Here is a 17,972-nt window from a genome sequence, read left to right as displayed (position 1 = left end):
CATATGAGCCATTTCTGAAACCAATTGAATAATGAAAAGTCAGGTTATTAGCAATCATTTCTACAATATGGATAAGCGACAAGACTTTTGTCAGGGACTGTACAATACCAAAAAAACATTGTCCCGTGGGCCGCAAATGGTCCCCGGGTAGCAATTTTGAGAACGCGTATACGAGCTGGTAATGAATGAGTATCCAAATCTTCAATTTGAACACGCAGGTGGGACCGGCGGGCTCACAATTCGGCATCCTGGCCTGTTTGTTCGTGGAATTGTTCCAGAGCTGGCAAATCCTGGCGCAACCTTGGCGGGCCTTCACCAAGCTGCTCTGCGTGGTGCTCTTTCTGTTCGCCTTCGGACTGCTGCCGTGGATCGACAACTTTGCGCACTTCAGCGGCTTCGTCTCGGGCTTCTTCCTGTCGTTCGCCTTCTTGCCCTACATCAGCTTCGGCCGCATGGACCTGTACCGCAAACGCTGCCAGATCATCGTCTTCCTGCTGGTGTTTGTGGGTCTCTTCTCGGGCCTGGTCGTGCTCTTCTACGTCTACCCCATCAAGTGCGAGTGGTGCGAGCTGCTCACCTGCATCCCCTTTACGGACAAATTTTGCGAGAAGTATGACCTCAACGCGCACCTCCGCTGAGGCCACATCCCTTCACCCCAAACAGAAAATCAGGTCAGAGCGGGACGTTTTAAAACAAAAAAAAAACAAAAAAACACTTGAACTCGATGACGTGATATTTTGTGTCTTTCTACTCTAGTAAGTATACAACCAACACCTTGATTAATCATCCCACCACTGTGCACTCTTATAAGGTTCAGCACCTCCCCGGGTGTCTGAAGTATTGAAGCCACTGCTTGTGTACAGGAGACAAAGAGCTAAGCATTGTTGTTTGTTTCACTCTTTAATGTGGAGTTTTTTGTGTTTTTAGGAGGAGGATCAGGGCAACATGTGGAAAATAATCAGATTTACATACGAACAGTATGAAGTTCAAACATAAAACATGATTATTGTCATGTTTCCCCATTTAAAGCAGAATTCTCATCAAATAAATTGTTCTTCCACTATAGCACTTGCAAACACTAAATTATTTTTTCCCCCTTCTCATAATTCAAAAGAACTGTGACACATATACTTCATAACCTACTGACATGACACGGGATACGGAGCCGATTCGTAGGGGGCCTATTTTGAAAAACTTGAAATTCAAATATTTACAAAACCAAAGCTACTACCGAGCTAAAACCAAAACAGCTATATATGAGTCTCCATGAGCAGCGGCATCAAAAAATTCAAAGTCGTTCCCTTATAAAATCCCGAGTAGTACACTAAGTATAACTTAAGTACTTAAAATGACTATAAAAGTCTCAGATTTTACACTAGATGCACAAAAATCACCAAATGCTGAGATAATCACCTATATTTTCAAGATCAATAGCATTGTTTAACATATAAGTTTTTGACCAAAATAGCAACTTGTTTTTTCTGTTTTCAACAGCTAATAAATCACTAACATCAGAAACTTATACTTATTATTATTAAACTTATACTTAAATACTTTAGGAAAACATGCAGAATCAATTATAAATAATATGTAAATAGATTATTAATAAATTCTATATACAATCACAACTTATTATAGAATAGAATAGCCCTTTATTATCATTATACACTATATGCTGTTAGCGAAAGAGGCTAGCGGCCGCCTGGCGTAAAAGGAGCTTTTCTGGCGAAAATTCTTGTGAATAAATGCTTAAATCCCCGAATTCTTCATAAATATGGACGTAAAACTGTCTCGATTCTTGGTTAAAAGCAAAGAAACCGTGCAGTTAGCGTTTATTTTACGTATATTGACGAAGTACAATGCTACCATGTTAGCGAAGGAGGCAAGCGGCCGCCTGGCTACTCTACCCACCTCTGCTTTTCAGTAACCCAAAATCCAAGGGAAGTGACCTGTAAATGTCCCAAAATACAACAGCACATTACGTCAAAATGCCTAAAATTAACTCATTGCCTGGCATTGGCCATAGACGTCCAACTCGTTTGAAGTGGTAGGAATGGCAGCGAATGTTCATTCCCTGCCAACTGTCTACTAGTTGTAAACTTTTTCCAATTCACAGTAGAAGGTATCGTGAGATACCCAGAGGATCCCATTCAAAACAAAATTTTGGCACATTTTCATCCATTTATTTCTCGTACAGCACTTAAAATAGTCTTCATTTTGGAAATTCTCATTACTCGAGTGACAGCGAGAACCAAAAGTGGTAGTTGCCATGTGGCAAAAACTTTTTGCCAAGTGGCATTTTTTTTTTTTTTTTGGCCATGTGACATTTTTTTTTGCCATGTGGCAAAAAAATTTTGCCATGTGGCTAACATTTTTTGCCTTGTGGCAAAATTTTTTTGCCATGTGGCATTATTTTTTGCCGTGTGGCAAATTTTTTTCCCATGTGGCAAAATTTTTTGCCATGTGGCATTTTTTATGCCATGTGGCAAAACAGTTTTGCCATGTGGCATTTTTTTGCCATGTGGTAAAAAAATTTTCCATGTGGCACTTTTTTTACCATGTGGCAAATTTTTTTCGCCATGTGGCATTTTCTTTGCCATGTGGCAAAACAGTTTTGCCATGTGGCATTTTTTTGCCATGTGGTAAAAAATTCTTGCCATGTGGCATTTTTTGCATTTTTTTTGCCATGTGGCAAAATGTATTTGCCATGTTGCATTATTTTTTGCCATGTGGCATTTTTTTTTTTTTTTGGCCAAGTGGCAAAAATTGTTTGCCATGTGGCAAAAATTGTTTGCCATGGGGCAAAAAATTTTTGCCATGTGGAATTGTTTTTGCTACATGGCAAAAAAAAAAAAAATTGCCACATAGCAAAAAAACCCCAAAAAAGCCACATGGCAAAAAAATTTTGCCACGTGGCAAAAACCACTTTTGGTTTTCAGCCCTGCTGCATTGTTCCGGCTGAAAACAACAGTTTACTTACATGGTTTTAATTAGAATTTAAAAAACGTTTTTAAAGCACTTTCCCACCCCACACGTTTGAACATGATATTTTACACTGACATGTCAAAACTCTCTTAACCTTACTTGTAAAATGCTGATATGACATTTTAAAGCCTATTCAATCATGATACTAATATACATCATACTTGGACCTTTTTTCATAAATCTTCCAAAGAATTTGAATATTATGACCCATTTTCCACATTTGCTTCTGATCCTCTTCTGCAGAACTCATTCAGGCAACCTCAAACAGTAAGCAGGGACAACAAAACAATTGAAATCTAATACCGAAACCTTTGGTGCCTTTTTGAAAGAGAAATGTACCAACTACTACTGCCATATTTTTTTCTTTTTGTCACGTTATGCTGAGCACTCAAATGTTTTCCTTTTCCTTGTATTTGTTTGAGCTCTTCTCCAGAAGTGATGCTCGTATTGAACATGGCAGCGTTTTAGCTGCCCGTCTACTCACATGTAACTGAAAACAGTAAAAAAAAAAAAAAAAAAAACAACAACTGAGAAACATGAAATGGAAATGTCTTGCTCTTTTTTGTTGAATCATGAAGTGGGAAGGAATCTGACCTTTTAGCCAGATTGCTGGTAAAGGGGAAAATATATCGTCATCGCACACACCATATAATTGTCTGCATTAGTCTAACACATATATATTCTAACACACACATATGGTACAGGTTGGCACGTCTAACTGTTTGCATTACTCTAACATACGTAATATAATTAATCAGGAAATAGTATCATTTTCATATTTACGGTAGGACTACACTACTAATATTAAATAAATAGAACACCATAGTTTAATGAGAAGAAATAGAAGAGATACACAATGCCGTCTTATCACAAGATTGACGCACCAACTCTGGCAATCAGCTCTCCCAGCAAACTCCAAGGACAAAGCGCTTTGTCCTTGGACCCGGCCAAAAGGCAAACTCTGTGCATTCACCTTAGTCTTAACCCCTTGTACTGACTCTATTTTGAAAGCTGGAAAAAGGCTTCAAAGCACAAGTTGAAAATTTATTCAGGCCAACAGCAGTCAAACGGCAAGGCGAAACAGAAACAGACTCAGGCAAGGAGGCAGACTCGTTCCAAGGTCATCATATCACAAGTCAACAAAAGGTTCCCGAGAAAAATGACAACAATTAGTTAAACTTTCAGTCTTTTTGAAGGCTCTCGCAGAGTGGGCTGTGGGCAGAAGAAGGGAGTGTTTGGACGTTGTTTAGGATTATTGTCTGTGGATTGGACAGGAGGATTCGGGAGTTTCTGTTGTCAGGGCAACAAGGGTTGTGCATTTTGCCACCTCAGCGCAACGTGATTGCTGAGACTTCTCGGCCGTGGGTTCCTCCTTATGGGATGTTCCTTGTCAAGACAAGATGTCCCGCCATCTGTTCTGGACTGTCCGGAAGAAGTGATTGCGTGAGTTGGTGGTGCAGACGTGGGCTTGTAGATGTCATGCCTCGTCAGCGTCAATCTTGCTCAGTCAGTTACATGACGCACACATTGGGCTTCCATGATAAGAAGGCATCATGTATCTCTTATGCCCGATGTCAAATATATTCTGCTTGTTTTCCTTAAACTATGATATAAGTGCTCTTTATTTTATATTGGGTGTGTTAAAGTAGATGTTAGAGAAAAGATACTATTCCCTAATTGATTATATTGTGTTAGAGTAATACAAACAGTCGATCAGTAAACTTTGACATATTTACATAAGATAAATGCTAACTGCACGTTTTTTTTTTTTTGCTTTTAACCAAGAATTGAGACTATTTTACGTCCATATCTATTAAGAATTCGGGGATTTAAGCATTTTATTTTATGTGACAGCGGCATCATAAGACCAAATGAACCACCATGATCATTGCTTCAAGAATGATCATGTTCTGTTGTCGTCCAACATGCCTCCTAGCATGCATTGCAGCACTAAAGATGTAAATAACATATCAAAACTCATGTTCTGTGCTAAGTATTTCTTCAGTTACTGTTCTAGTTGTTTCGTTAATTGCTAGTTATGGAATTTGGTAACACTTTATTTGACAGTGGCGCAGTCAGACTGTCATAAGACCATCATAATTATGACATGACACTACCATTAACATTAATGAATGCTTATGACAGATGTCCTTTTGTGTCATCCAGCAAATTATCTCCCTTTTGAATGAATGTAAAAGATCCGAGCTGGACATAAATGGAGTTAGTGACATAATTTGCCGGTAGCCGCCTAATAACATCCGTCATAACTATTCATTAATGCCCATGATAATGTCATAATTATGACTGTCTTATTGCAGTCTTATGACGCCGTTGTCAAATAAAGTGTTGCCTATTAACCTGAATAAATCAACAAATAAGCCACACTGGACTATAAGCCGCAGGATTCAAAATGAGGTAAAAAAGTAGCAGTTTATAGTTAGAAAATTACGGGAATTATACCCATCTGGACGCCACGAACCGTATGTAAAAAATTTGAGCGTATCAGACAACGAATTTTGAATGCTATGCTAACGCTACGAGTTACATTTAGTGTGTGATAATCACTCAGCACAGACTTTTAAAGGCAAAAGCAACACTGCATATTTTCTCTTGCCAAGATAAGAAAACAGAAATCACTGTGTGTTGCAAAACAAGCAAGACTGGAGAGGATAGTTGGGGGCGCAGCATTCACATGAGTGACACAACCAGAAACTGCTACAATGCAGGCAAACTACACATTAAAAATATCCCACATTGTGAACATGTGACGGAAACCAAGACGCATTTTCGTTATATTTTAGTCTCCCAAGACACACAAAATTGTTCGTCCATGAAATATTTTCATTTTGGTCATTGTTGACGAAAACAACACTGGTGGGTATTTCGTCTGATAAGGACAAATTGCACGTGGTGCACCATCCAGCAGGTTCAAAAGTGCATTTAAGTCTGTAGCTAGGCAGGGCTAGCAGCCGCTGTTCCGCCTGGCATACGCCTGCCCGCCCAGCAGGTACTCCATCTCCTGGAAGTGCATGTTGGACACGCTGATTGCTGACGGGCCTTTCGCCTTAAAGCCGGCTTTGAGGTAGAACGGCACAAGGAATTCCTCGCAGATGAGCAGGGCCCGGCGGGGCCGAGGCATACAGCGCAGGTACTGCAGGTAGCGCCACAACAGGATTGATCCCTTGCCCTGCTGACGGCAGTGGCGGTGCACAGACAGCACGTGGATGTGAACCGTAGACGTGTCCGGGACGTGCAGGCTCATGGCTTCCTTTGAAAAAAGGTCACAGGATGTAATATGCAATACACATACATTTGAAAGTTGTTCCTATTTTAAAAAAATAACTCATAAAGACCTGGTGTGCGCATATCATACATCACATTTTGGCTCATTTAGGCCACGGTATTAACATTCGGTATACAAGAGTGTCCACATATGTCATTCATGTCTCATATACGTATGTCCCTCAGTGCATCACAGATTTAAAAAAAAAAAAAATGTATTATCATATAAGAGTTCTAAAAACATTTACGTACATTATTTACGTACGTTATTTTCTTCTATGTATATACAGTGTATCACAAAATTGAGTACAACCCTCGCATTTCTGCAGATATTTAAGTATATGGCGGAAAACGCAGACAAGACTGAAAAAACAGTTTCTGCTCTTGCACTCCTCTTTAAAAGAAACTGTTGTATTTTAAGCAAAAACAACTGTTGTGTTTGATAGAATAATATGTCTATATGCTGCCGTAGCAGATTCATGGCACATTAAGCCCCTGAACTATTTTTAATTGGTCAGTTTTACCCTGAAAACCCCCGTTTACAGATGTCGCGCAACCGCTTTTGTTCCAGCCCAGCCATAGAACAAAGCTAATTAATTATATTTATTATTCAAAATGTCTGTGGTTTTTAGCTTAAAATCATTCATTGATGTCTCATATTTTGTTAAAAAAAAAAAAAAAACTTTTAAACAAATTATGTCACAATGAAAAAAATGGCGTCTGTAAAAAAAGTAATGGATATCTACCTCATAACTATCGCCTAATTGTATTTTTTTTTGCTACGGTCGCATTTTCTCCGATATGTTAGATGATGAATAATTGATCCAAACAAACAAAAATTGAAAAAAAATGTTTAAAAGGGTAAAATATGAAAAAGAAAATCTCAACCACAACCTTGATGTCTGCGATTTCTGCATCGCGACACTTGTTATATTATCATGTTTCACCCATAAAATCCCCCCAAAATCCAGCTGTGGCCATTCACATCTGTCTTGACACTTAGTGATACATGCTACATGGAGTTTTTGGATCGAAACAAAGTAGGTACGCGATAATATCTCTTTAAAGTCATGGCGTCTGTAATTCTGTTCTCACGTGCTCTCACCTCCAGATAGGGTTTTGCTGTTTAATTTTTTTTTTTTTTTTTTTTTAATGTCCTCCTGCTCAAAATTTTTCTTCCCCCAGAAAATTGAGATTTTAAGCTTTCCAATGATGTATCACACATGCATATCGGACAATTTTGAAAGTTGGCTAAATTGGGGGTCCCAGAGCGGAACTTCAAGTCTCCTGAGTGTTTTCCGCCATATCTTTTCATGGGACAACACTGACAAAATTACACTTTGACACAATGAAAAGTGGTCTGTGTGCAGCTTATATAATAGAGTTAATTTATTTTCCCTTCAAAATAACTCAAAATATTTGCCTGGCACAGCCAGACTACTCTCCCTGTATTTTTCAAACACTGTGAGAAGTAGTCTGGGACCCAGCCCATTAACGGCCTCTCGAGCAAGGTACAAAATCAGTCGTCCAATCAGATTCGTTTATTTGAGTGACGAGTAACGTCACTCTTGCGCGCCGAAAGTCATGTCTACAACAACACAGATGGCGAACGGGAGAGCCGAGAATATGTTCCAATCAGCGGTAAAACCAGTTTTAAATTACCAAAAACACATCGAAACAACTCATTGACAACAGTCAACATGGGTCGTGCTAGCCATGCTGAATAAACTTCTCCATTCTCCGCTCACGCTAATTACTTGTCGCTTTAACAACGTCACGTCTGCCCGTCGCTGATTGGTCCACTCGGCTGTCTGTTTGCTGTGGCTTGCTCCGCCCTCGGAATTTGATCCGCCGGACAGTTGCCAGACTCAATCGCTGGAACAGCGGTGAGTCTGGTATACCAGGCAATCAAAATATAGCTATTAATATCTAACCCCCTGGCAACAAAAGTGAGTACACCCCTTAGAAACTACATACATAAATGTCCACATTGAGTACTGCTTGTCTTTTCCCTCCAAAATGTCATATGACTCGTTACAGGAGTGCTGTCAGCATTGCTGCAGAGATTGAAGCGGTGGGGGGTCAGCCTATTAGCGCTCAGACCATATGCCGCGCTCTACATCAAATTGGTGTGCATGGCTGTCACCCCACGAGGAAGCCTCTTCTGAAGACTGTACACAAGAAAGCCTGCAAACAGTTTGCTGAAGACATGTCAACAAAGCACATGGATTACTGGAACCATGTCCAATGGTCTGATGAGACAGGCGGGCTTTCTTGTGTTCCATCTTCAGAAGAGGCTTCCTCCTGGGGTGACAGCCATGCGCACCAATTTGATGTAGAGTACGGCATATGGTCTGAGCACTAGGCTGATCCCTCACCTCTTCAATCTCTGCAGCAATGCTGATAGCACAGCATGACATTTTGGAGGGAAAATGACAAGCAGTACTCAATTTGGACATTTAGGGATGTACGTACAGTAGTTTCTAAGGGGTATACTCACTTTTGTTGCCAGGGGTTTAGATATTAATGGTTATATTTTGAGTTATTTTGAGGGAAAAATAAATTATTATATAAGCTGCACACAGACTACTTTTCATCGTGTCAAAGTTTCATTTTGTCAGTGTTGTTCCATGAAAATATATACTTAAATATCTGCAGAAATGCGAGGGATGTACTCACTTTTGTCATACACTGTATGTACACACATACGTATATTATTAGAGTGACCGAATGAATACAGTACGTATTAATTATACATTATTTTGGGGATGTGCCCGATCCGATCACATGAATGGGAATCAGGCCCATTGGGCCATTTTTCAGAGGATCGGAATTGGGTGAAAAGGATCAAGTTTTAATTATAAAAATATATATTTCAGAAATGCAATGGCATTGCCAAAATATATATATACAGTATATATATTTTATACTCCGCAACACTCCGGGAAAAAGCGGATGAGGGAGTACTGTAAGCCAGGGGCTGCAGCTATCGATTATTTTAGTAGTCGATTTATCGATGAATTAGTTAGTTCGAATAATTGAGTAATCGCATAAGGAACAAAAAAATAAAATACCTGAGCTGAGCCTCAAACAGTATAAACAAGTAAATGAGGATATAAGTATAACAAAAGAACAACAACTTACATAGCAAAAGTCCACTAGCTTAAATGCAATAAAATGCTAACTTTTTTTTTTTTTTTTTTTTTAACAATACTCTTAATAAATTGTTCAAACACATATTTCCACAAAAAAATGGCTAAATATACCTATAAACTAAATTGCGAATCCATTAAAAAAGCATTGGCTCAAACAAAAACTAATGTTGATCTTAACAGGGAGCAGCTGGATTCCGCCATAGGAAATGAGTTATATTCACTGTTGCCACTAGAGGGCAGTGTATCCACCCAAATCAATAAAACTAAATCCAAACAAACACCACTTTAATTAAACAAATGCTCGATGGAGCAAAATTTAATTTGAATCTTTTTTTTCTCTAATCGGATTACTGGACTTAATCGATTAACCGTTGAAGCACTATACTGTAAATGGAAAAGTATTTGAAAAAAAAACAAAACTTTTTTTTTTCTTTCCACAATCGGATTGGGCCTCTGTATCGGCAGATTCTCAAAATCAGGTGACTCGAGTGCAAAAATATGCGATCAGGACACTCTAATTACCGTATATTAACATGCATTTATTAGGGTTTTAATTACACATATTGATATATGTACACAAAAAAATGTTAAAAATGGGCAGAGGTGACTCTACTTAGCGTTTTTTTTTTACTTTTCTTTCCCTATTAATGATAATCACAATATTTGGAAATTTTACTTTTAAAGACAACTTTAAATGCATATTTTTCCCTACATTTAGGGCAACATTCTCGTCCACTTTGAACCTTCTACAGTACACCCACCAACTTTGTTGTTTCATATTTCCCCCACTCAGGAATAACTCTTTTACTTCATTATTTATATCCATCATGCACTGTGTAGTGCATTCTGACCTGCGAAAGCCTCTCTTTGTCCCAACCGGTGCCGATGATGAAAGCGACCAGCTGACCCTCCTCGAACCAGCCCAGCGACAGCTCGGGGCACTGACCGATAAAGTGCAGCACTTCTTCCAGGGTCAGAGGACACTCGCCGGACACCGAGATGAAAGCTGGAGCATCGGGTCAGAGATAAAAATCCATAAGTTTTCATTGATTTAGTAGGATGAGATGATTTAAAAATGTATACAAGTCATAATGAGTTTCTGAATGAGTGAATTTCAAAATATTTTTTACCACTATTGTCCATTATAAAAATTAATCAAATAAACTATTTCCATTACCTTTATCAAATAGATCTCTGCAGTAGTACATTAATTATTACCACTAAGTAGTTGTAACTAAAGATGTCCCGATCGATCGGCATCCGATCACGTCATTTTTCTAAGTATCGGAATCGGCAAAAAAATATTGGACATGCCTTTTTTTAATATATATATATTTTCTAATTAAATCGTTTTCTAATTGTATTTAACGTTACAGACAAAATGTCTTACATTCCTACAAAGTCTTTAGTTTTGGCTGAAAGAAGGGCTATCAAATTTATCGCGTAAACGGCGGTAATTCATTTTTTAAAAATTAATCACGTTAAAATATTTAATGCAATTAACACCTGCGCTGCACAACCCACTCACGCATTGTCGCGTTCAATCTATAATGGCGCCGTTTTACCTATATACAGTGCCTTGCAAAAGTATTCGGCCCCCTTGAATCTTGCAACCTTTCGCCACATTTCAGGCTTCAAACATAAAGATATGAAATTTAATTTTTTTGTCAAGAATCAACAACAAGTGGGACACAATCGTGAAGTGGAACAACATTTATTGGATAATTTAAACTTTTTTATCAAATAAAAAACTGAAAAGTGGGGCGTGCAATATTATTCGGCCCCTTTACTTTCAGTGCAGCAAACTCACTCCAGAGGTTCAGTGAGGATCTCTGAATGATCCAATGTTGTCCTAAATGACCGATGATGATAAATAGAATCCACCGGTGTGTAATCAAGTCTCCGTATAAATGCACCTGCTCTGTGATAGTCTCAGGGTTCTGTTTAAAGTGCAGAGAGCATTATGAAAACCAAAGAACACACCAGGCAGGTCTGAGATACTGTTGTGGAGAAGTTTAAAGCCGGATTTGGATACAAAAAGATTCCCCAAGCTTTAAACATCTCAAGGAGCACTGTGCAAGCCATCATATTGAAATGGAAGGAGCATCAGACCACTGCAAATCTACCAAGACCCGGCCGTCCTTCCAAACTTTCTTCTCAAACAAGGAGAAAACTGATCAGAGATGCAGCCAAGAGGCCCATGATCACTCTGGATGAACTGCAGAGATCTACAGCTGAGGTGGGAGAGTCTGTCCATAGGACAACAATCAGTCGTACACTGCACAAATCTGGCCTTTATGGAAGAGTGGCAAGAAGAAAGCCATTTCTCAAAGATATCCATAAAAAGCCTCGTTTAAAGTTTGCCACAAGCCACCTGGGAGACACACCAAACATGTGGAAGAAGGTGCTCTGGTCAGATGAAAGCAAAATTGAACTTTTTGGCCACAATGCAAAACGATATGTTTGGCGTAAAAGCAACACAGCTCATCACCCTGAACACACCATCCCCACTGTCAAACATGGTGGTGGCAGCATCATGGTTTGGGCCTGCTTTTCTTCAGCAGGGACAGGGAAGATGGTTAAAATTGACGGGAAGATGGATGCAGCCAAATACAGGAACATTCTGGAAGAAAACCTGTTGGTATCTGCACAAGACCTGAGACTGGGACGGAGATTTATCATCCAACAGGACAATGATCCAAAACATAAAGCCAAATCTACAATGGAATGGTTCAAAAATAAACGTATCCAGGTGTTAGAATGGCCAAGTCAAAGTCCAGACCTGAATCCAATCGAGAATTTGTGGAAAGAGCTGAAGACTGCTGTTCACAAACACTCTCCATCCAACCTCACTGAGCTCGAGCTGTTTTGCAAGGAAGAATGGGCAAGAATGTCAGTCTCTCGATGTGCAAAACTGATAGAAACATACCCCAAGCGACTTGCAGCTGTAATTGGAGCAAAAGGTGGCGCTACAAAGTATTAACGCAAGGGGGCCGAATAATATTGCACGCCCCACTTTTCAGTTTTTTATTTGTTAAAAAAGTTTAAATTATCCAATACATTTTGTTCCACTTCACGAGTGTGTCCCACTTGTTGTTGATTCTTGACAAAAAATTAAAATTTTATATCTTTATGTTTGAAGCCTGAAATGTGGCGAAAGGTTGCAAGGTTCAAGGGGGCCGAATACTTTTGCAAGGCACTGTATTGAGCTAACAGGCAGCGTAAAATGAGTAGAGAGGATTTTGGCAATCTTTGGAGCCTCTTTTTAATTGGCTAAAGCCTTAAAATCCTTCTCTCAACAATTAGAAATATCTTGGGAAGTAATGTGGGGAAGAACGGTAGTGGTTGATCTTTTCCTTAACACCTTATGTTAGTTTGCAACGCAGAGAATATATATCAATTGGTGCCACTACGCACAGTCATGGTTGCACTTCCCATCATGCATTTGGGTAGAACAGTTAAATGGCTACAGTATCATTTACTGAAAGCTCAACTAATACACTAGATGGCAATATTTAGTCACAATATACAAAGTCACATTTATCCTTTAAGAATTACAAGTCTTTCTGTCCGTGGATCCCTCTCACAGAAAGAATGTTAAATAATGTAAATGCCATCTTGAGGATTTATTGTCATAATAAACAAATATAGTACTTATGTACCGTATGTTGAATGTATATATTCGTCCGAGTTTTATTCATTTTTTGCTTAATGCATTGCCGAAATGTATATGATCGGGAAAAATTATCGGGAATGATTGGAATTGAATCGGGAGCAAAAAAAAAGCAATCGGATCGGGAAATATCAGGATCGGCAGATACTAAAACGATCGGGAACGAAAAAACATGATCTGAACAACCCTAGTTGTAACTACTCGTACTACATACGTGTAAAGGTGGAAAATGTACTTAATACGAGAAGAAATTGACTCAATAAAGATAGTCATAATTATTTGGTATACGTAACAATAGTGGGAGCTATTTTTAAATGGTCATAATTTGAAGAGTGTAAAGCCAAATGTATCACATTTGATACAAGTCTTTCTGGACCTCATTGCTTTGTTTAAAACCTTATTGTGTTCAATCTCACTTTAGTTATATTTATTTTACCACAAGGACTGCATGTAATTCTCAATGTATCATTTATGATACAAATTAGAGAACATACATGCAAATTAATATACCATATTGTCCGCACTATAGGGCGCACCTATGTATTTATATATATATATATATATGGCGGAAAACACTAAGGTGACTTGAAGACCCCCAATTTGGCCAAATTTCAAAATTGTTCGATATGCATGTGTGATACATCATTGGAAAGCTTAAAATCTCTATTTTCTGGAGGAAGAAAAATTTTGAACAGGAGGGCATTTAAAATTTTTTTTTTTTTTAAAACAGCAAAACCCTAACTGGAGGCCAGAGCACGCGAGAGCAGAATTAAAGACGCCACGATTTTAACAAGATATTATCGCATACTTACCTTGTTTCGACCCAAAAACTTCATGGAGCATGTATCACCGAGTGTCAAGACACAGCTGTGAATGGCCACAGTCGGATTTTTTTTTAATTTTGTGGGTGTACCATGGTGATATAACAAGGGTCTCGATGCAGAAAACGCAGGCAACAAGGAGTGGTTGAGATTTTCTTTTTCATATAGTTACCCTTCTAAACGTTATTTTTCAATTTTTCTTTGTTTGGGTCGATTATTTATCATCTAACATATTGGGGAAAATGCAATAGTAACAAAAAAAAATACAATTAAGCGATAGTTATGAGGTAGAAGACCGTGACTTTTTTACAGACGCCAAATTTTTCATTGTGACGTAATTTGTTTAAAAGTTTAAAATATGCGCGTGAATAATTTTTTAAAGTCGTTTTTTTTTCCAAACTAAATATTAGCCATCAATTAATTATTCTAAGATATATATATATATATATATATATATATATATATATATATATATATATATATATATAAAGGCTGTCAAACGATTAAAAATTTTAATTGAGTTAATTACAGCTTAAAAATTAATTAATCGTAATTAATCGCAATTCAAACCATCCAAAAAATATGCCATATTTTTCTGTAAATTATTGTTGGAATGGCAAGATAAGACACAAGATGGATATATACATACAACATACGGTACATAAGGACTGTATTTGTTTATTATAACAATAAATCAACAAGATGGCATTAACAGTATTAACATTCTGTTAAAGCGATCCATGGATAGAAAGACTTGTAGTTCTTAAAAGATAAATGCTAGTACAAGTTATACAAATTTTAGATTAAAACCCCTCTTAATGTTTTCATTTTAATAAAATTTCAATCAAAAAATAAACTACTAGCCCGCCATTGTTGATGTCAATAATTACATACAATGCTCATGGGTGCTGAAGCCTATAAAATCAGTCGCACCCAAGCGCCAGCAGAGGGTGGCAAAACTCCATAAAACACAATTAACAAGTGGGTATTTCACTATACTGTCATTTAAATCTGTCTGAGCGGGTATTTTAACGTGATTAATTTAAAAAATTAATTACCGCCCTTTAACGCGATAATTTTGACAGCCCTAATATATATATATATATATATATATATATATATATATATATATATGTATATATGTGGCGGAAAACACAGGCAAGGCTGAAAAAGCAGTTTCTGCTCTTGCACCCCTCTCTAAAATAAACTGCTGTATTTTAAGCCAAAACAACTGTTGTGTTTGATAGAACAATATGTCTATATGCTGCCATAGCAGACTCACGGCGCATTAAGCCCCCGAAGTATTTTTAATTTGTCCGTTTTACCCCGGAAACCCCGTTTACAGACGTTGCGCAACCGCTTTTGTTTCAACCTAGCCATTAAAAGAAGGTAAGTAATCATATTTGTTATTCAATCTGTCTGCCATTTTTAGCTTGGAATCATTAATTGATGTCTAATATTTAGTTAAAAAAAAGAAAAAATGACTTTGAAAAATTATTCACTCGCATATTTTAAACTTTTAAACAAATTACGTCACAATGAAAAAATTTGCGTCTGTAAAAAAGTCACGGATATCTACCTCATAACTATCGGTTAATTATATTTTTATTGTTACTGTCGCATTTTCCCCAATATTTTAGATGATAATCGATCCAAATAAAGAAAATTGAAAAAAAAAAAAAACTTTTCGACCACTCCTTGACGTCTGCGATTTCTGCATCGCAACCCATGTTATATGACCATGTTTCACCCATAAAATCCCCCAAAAATCTGGCTCTGGCCATTCACAGCTGTGGCTTGATACATGCGGTGATACATGCTACATGGACTTTTTGGATCGAAAAGAGGTAAATACGCAATATTATCTCGTTAAAATAATAATAATAATAATCTTTAATTATACTTTTGCGTATTCTCACCTCCAGTTAGGGTTTTGCTATTTTTATTTTATTTTTTCAAATGCCCCCCTGTTCAAAATTTTTCTTCCCCCAGAAAATGGAAATTTTAAGCTTTCCAATGATGTATCACACATGCATATAGGACAATTCTAAAATTGAGCCAAATTGAGGGTCTCAGAGCGGAATTTCAAGTCACCTGAGTGTTTTCCGCCATATACACTATACTATACTATATTATACTATACTATACTATGTATACAGTGGTACGAAAAAGTATCAACCTTTTGGAATTACTCAAATTTCCGCATAAAATCACCATGAAATGTGATCTGATCTTTGTCAAAATCCCACAGATGAAAAAACTGATTTAACTAAAACCACATAGAAACTCAACATTATAAATACGCTGAATTTAACATTTCCAGTTTTTCTCACTCAGAAAGGTAGGTTTTGCCCCAAAGCTGTTAATTCCAGTTAGTACATCTCATTTTACCTACTGTGTTACTGACATGAGTTGTGCTTACTTAAAATCTTAAATTAGCACAACTTTGAGTTGTAACATAAAAAGATCTGTACCTAAAATGGCCATTAATTGACACAATGAAATTAGGTTTGACTAAATTAAGAAACTCATAACATAAAAAATGGTAATCTTAGTAGAGGTAGAACATAGAATATGCAGACCTTCCCTCTCGATCTCAAACACACTGATGGCGTCCTGAGGCGTCAGATTGCGGAACTCGCTGGCAGGCAACGTGTGTCGCCTCTGTCGCAAAGGGTTGACCACCCGGACGGGCGTCTTCAAGAAGAACGGCTTGAGGAAGGGCGAGGAGCTGCTCACGTACTGGCTCATAATGCCGACTTGCTTCTCGGACGATGGCTGTTGAGCCGCTCTCCTTGGTGTGTGTGTTCTGAGCTCTTGGAGTCAAGTGTGTTGGTACAAGTAGCTGCTGGCAACATGACGTATATCCATTTTCTGTCTTAATCCGACACCGTGACAGATTCCTGCATTGCCAATCTTCCGGCAAAACACTGACGGTACCACTTTCACAACCTAAATTTATTAAATTTAAATTCCAATGAACTAAACCTGATTCCCTTTGTCCAGGATTGTTTTATATAGTGATAATTAACATTGCCTGCCATTCCTTACCTGTCAAACTGAATTGGACACCTACACTGCTGGCCAAATGTATTGGCACCCCTGCAAATCTGTCAGGTAGTGCTTAATTTCTCCCAGAAAGTGATTGCAATTACAAATGCTTTGGTAGTAACATATTCATTTATTTTGCTTGCAATTAAAAAAGACAAAAGAGAATGGAAAAAAATAATTAAATCATGATCATTTTACACAAAACTCCAAAAATGGGTCGGACAAAAGTACTGGCACATTTTGAAAAATCATGTGATGCTTCTGTAATTTGTGTAATTAACAGCATCTGTTACTTAACTGTGCCACATAACAGGTGGTGGCAATAACTAAATCACACTTGCAGCCAGTTAAAATGGCTTAAAGGTGACTCAACCTCTGTCCTATGTCCTTGTGTGTACCACATTGAGCATGGAGAAAACAAAGAAGACCAAAGACCTGTCTGAGGACTTGAGAAGCAAAATTGTGAGGAAGCATGGGCAATCTCAAGGCTACAAGACCATCTCCAAAGACCTGAAGGTTCCTTTGTCCACAGTGTGCCGTGTCATCAATAAGTGTAAAGCCCATGGCACTGCGGCTAACCTCCCTAGAAAAACCACCCGGAAAAGAAAAATTGAAATTTCAATGAAAGATTGTGCGTATGGTGGAAAAAGAACCATACCATCCAAACAAGTTCAAGTTTTCCTGCAGTCCAAGAGTACAACAGTGTCAACCCGTACTATCCGTCGGCGTCTGAATGAAAAGGGACTCGACTCTATGGTAGAATACCCAGGAAGACCCCACTTCTGACCAGGAGACATAAAAAGCTTGGCTGGAGTTTGCCAAAACTTAACTGAGAAAGCCAAAAACGTTTTGAAAGAATGTTCTCTGGTCAGATGAGACAAAAGTAGAGCTATTTGGGAAAAGGCATCAACATAGAGTTTACAGGACAAAAATGAGGCCTTCAAAGAAAAGACACGGTCCCCACAATCAAACATGGCGGCGGTTCCCTGATGTTTTGGGGTTGCT

The 17,972-nt window shown here is 38.1% G+C and overlaps 2 protein-coding genes across 4 annotated transcripts in view; one reads left to right on the top strand and one right to left on the bottom strand.

Moving 5' to 3' along the window:
- Positions 1-4,695, top strand: part of rhbdf1a (rhomboid 5 homolog 1a (Drosophila)) — a 129,471-nt gene extending 124,776 nt beyond the window's left edge. For 2 of the 3 annotated variants that reach the window (XM_057860712.1, XM_057860711.1), the window contains exon 19: positions 219-4,695. In XM_057860712.1, the coding sequence (XP_057716695.1) occupies positions 219-638 (420 nt within the window). In that variant the 3' untranslated portion in view covers positions 639-4,695. The remainder of the gene's footprint in view (positions 1-218) is intronic. The other variant, XM_057860713.1, reaches the window with a different exon arrangement.
- On the bottom strand, positions 3,993-16,717 carry aanat2 (arylalkylamine N-acetyltransferase 2). The gene is made up of 3 exons (XM_057860714.1): positions 16,499-16,717; positions 10,274-10,428; positions 3,993-6,253 (listed from the first exon to the last, which is right to left on the bottom strand). The coding sequence occupies exons 1-3, from the start codon at positions 16,665-16,667 to the stop codon at positions 5,948-5,950; spliced, it is 630 nt and encodes a 209-aa protein (XP_057716697.1). The 5' UTR covers positions 16,668-16,717; the 3' UTR covers positions 3,993-5,947.
- Positions 16,718-17,972: the final 1,255 nt, after the last annotated feature.

The sequence above is a fragment of the Corythoichthys intestinalis genome, chromosome 16 (assembly GCF_030265065.1).
Source record: "Corythoichthys intestinalis isolate RoL2023-P3 chromosome 16, ASM3026506v1, whole genome shotgun sequence".
Lineage (NCBI taxonomy): Eukaryota > Metazoa > Chordata > Actinopteri > Syngnathiformes > Syngnathidae > Corythoichthys > Corythoichthys intestinalis.
Note: the sequence above shows the minus strand (reverse complement) of the source record. Positions and strands in the feature narration are given on the sequence as shown.

Bases quoted from the DNA above. Each gene is read 5' to 3' on its own strand.
- aanat2 (XM_057860714.1), bottom strand. From the start codon at position 16,667: ATGAGCCAGTACGTGAGCAGCTCCTCGCCCTTCCTCAAGCCGTTCTTC. The intron at 10,429-16,498 runs GTCTGCATATTC...CCGATGCTCCAG, and splicing joins GTTTGAGATCGAGAGGGAAG to CTTTCATCTCGGTGTCCGGC. The intron at 6,254-10,273 runs GTCAGAATGCAC...CTTTTTTCAAAG, and splicing joins ACAAAGAGAGGCTTTCGCAG to GAAGCCATGAGCCTGCACGT.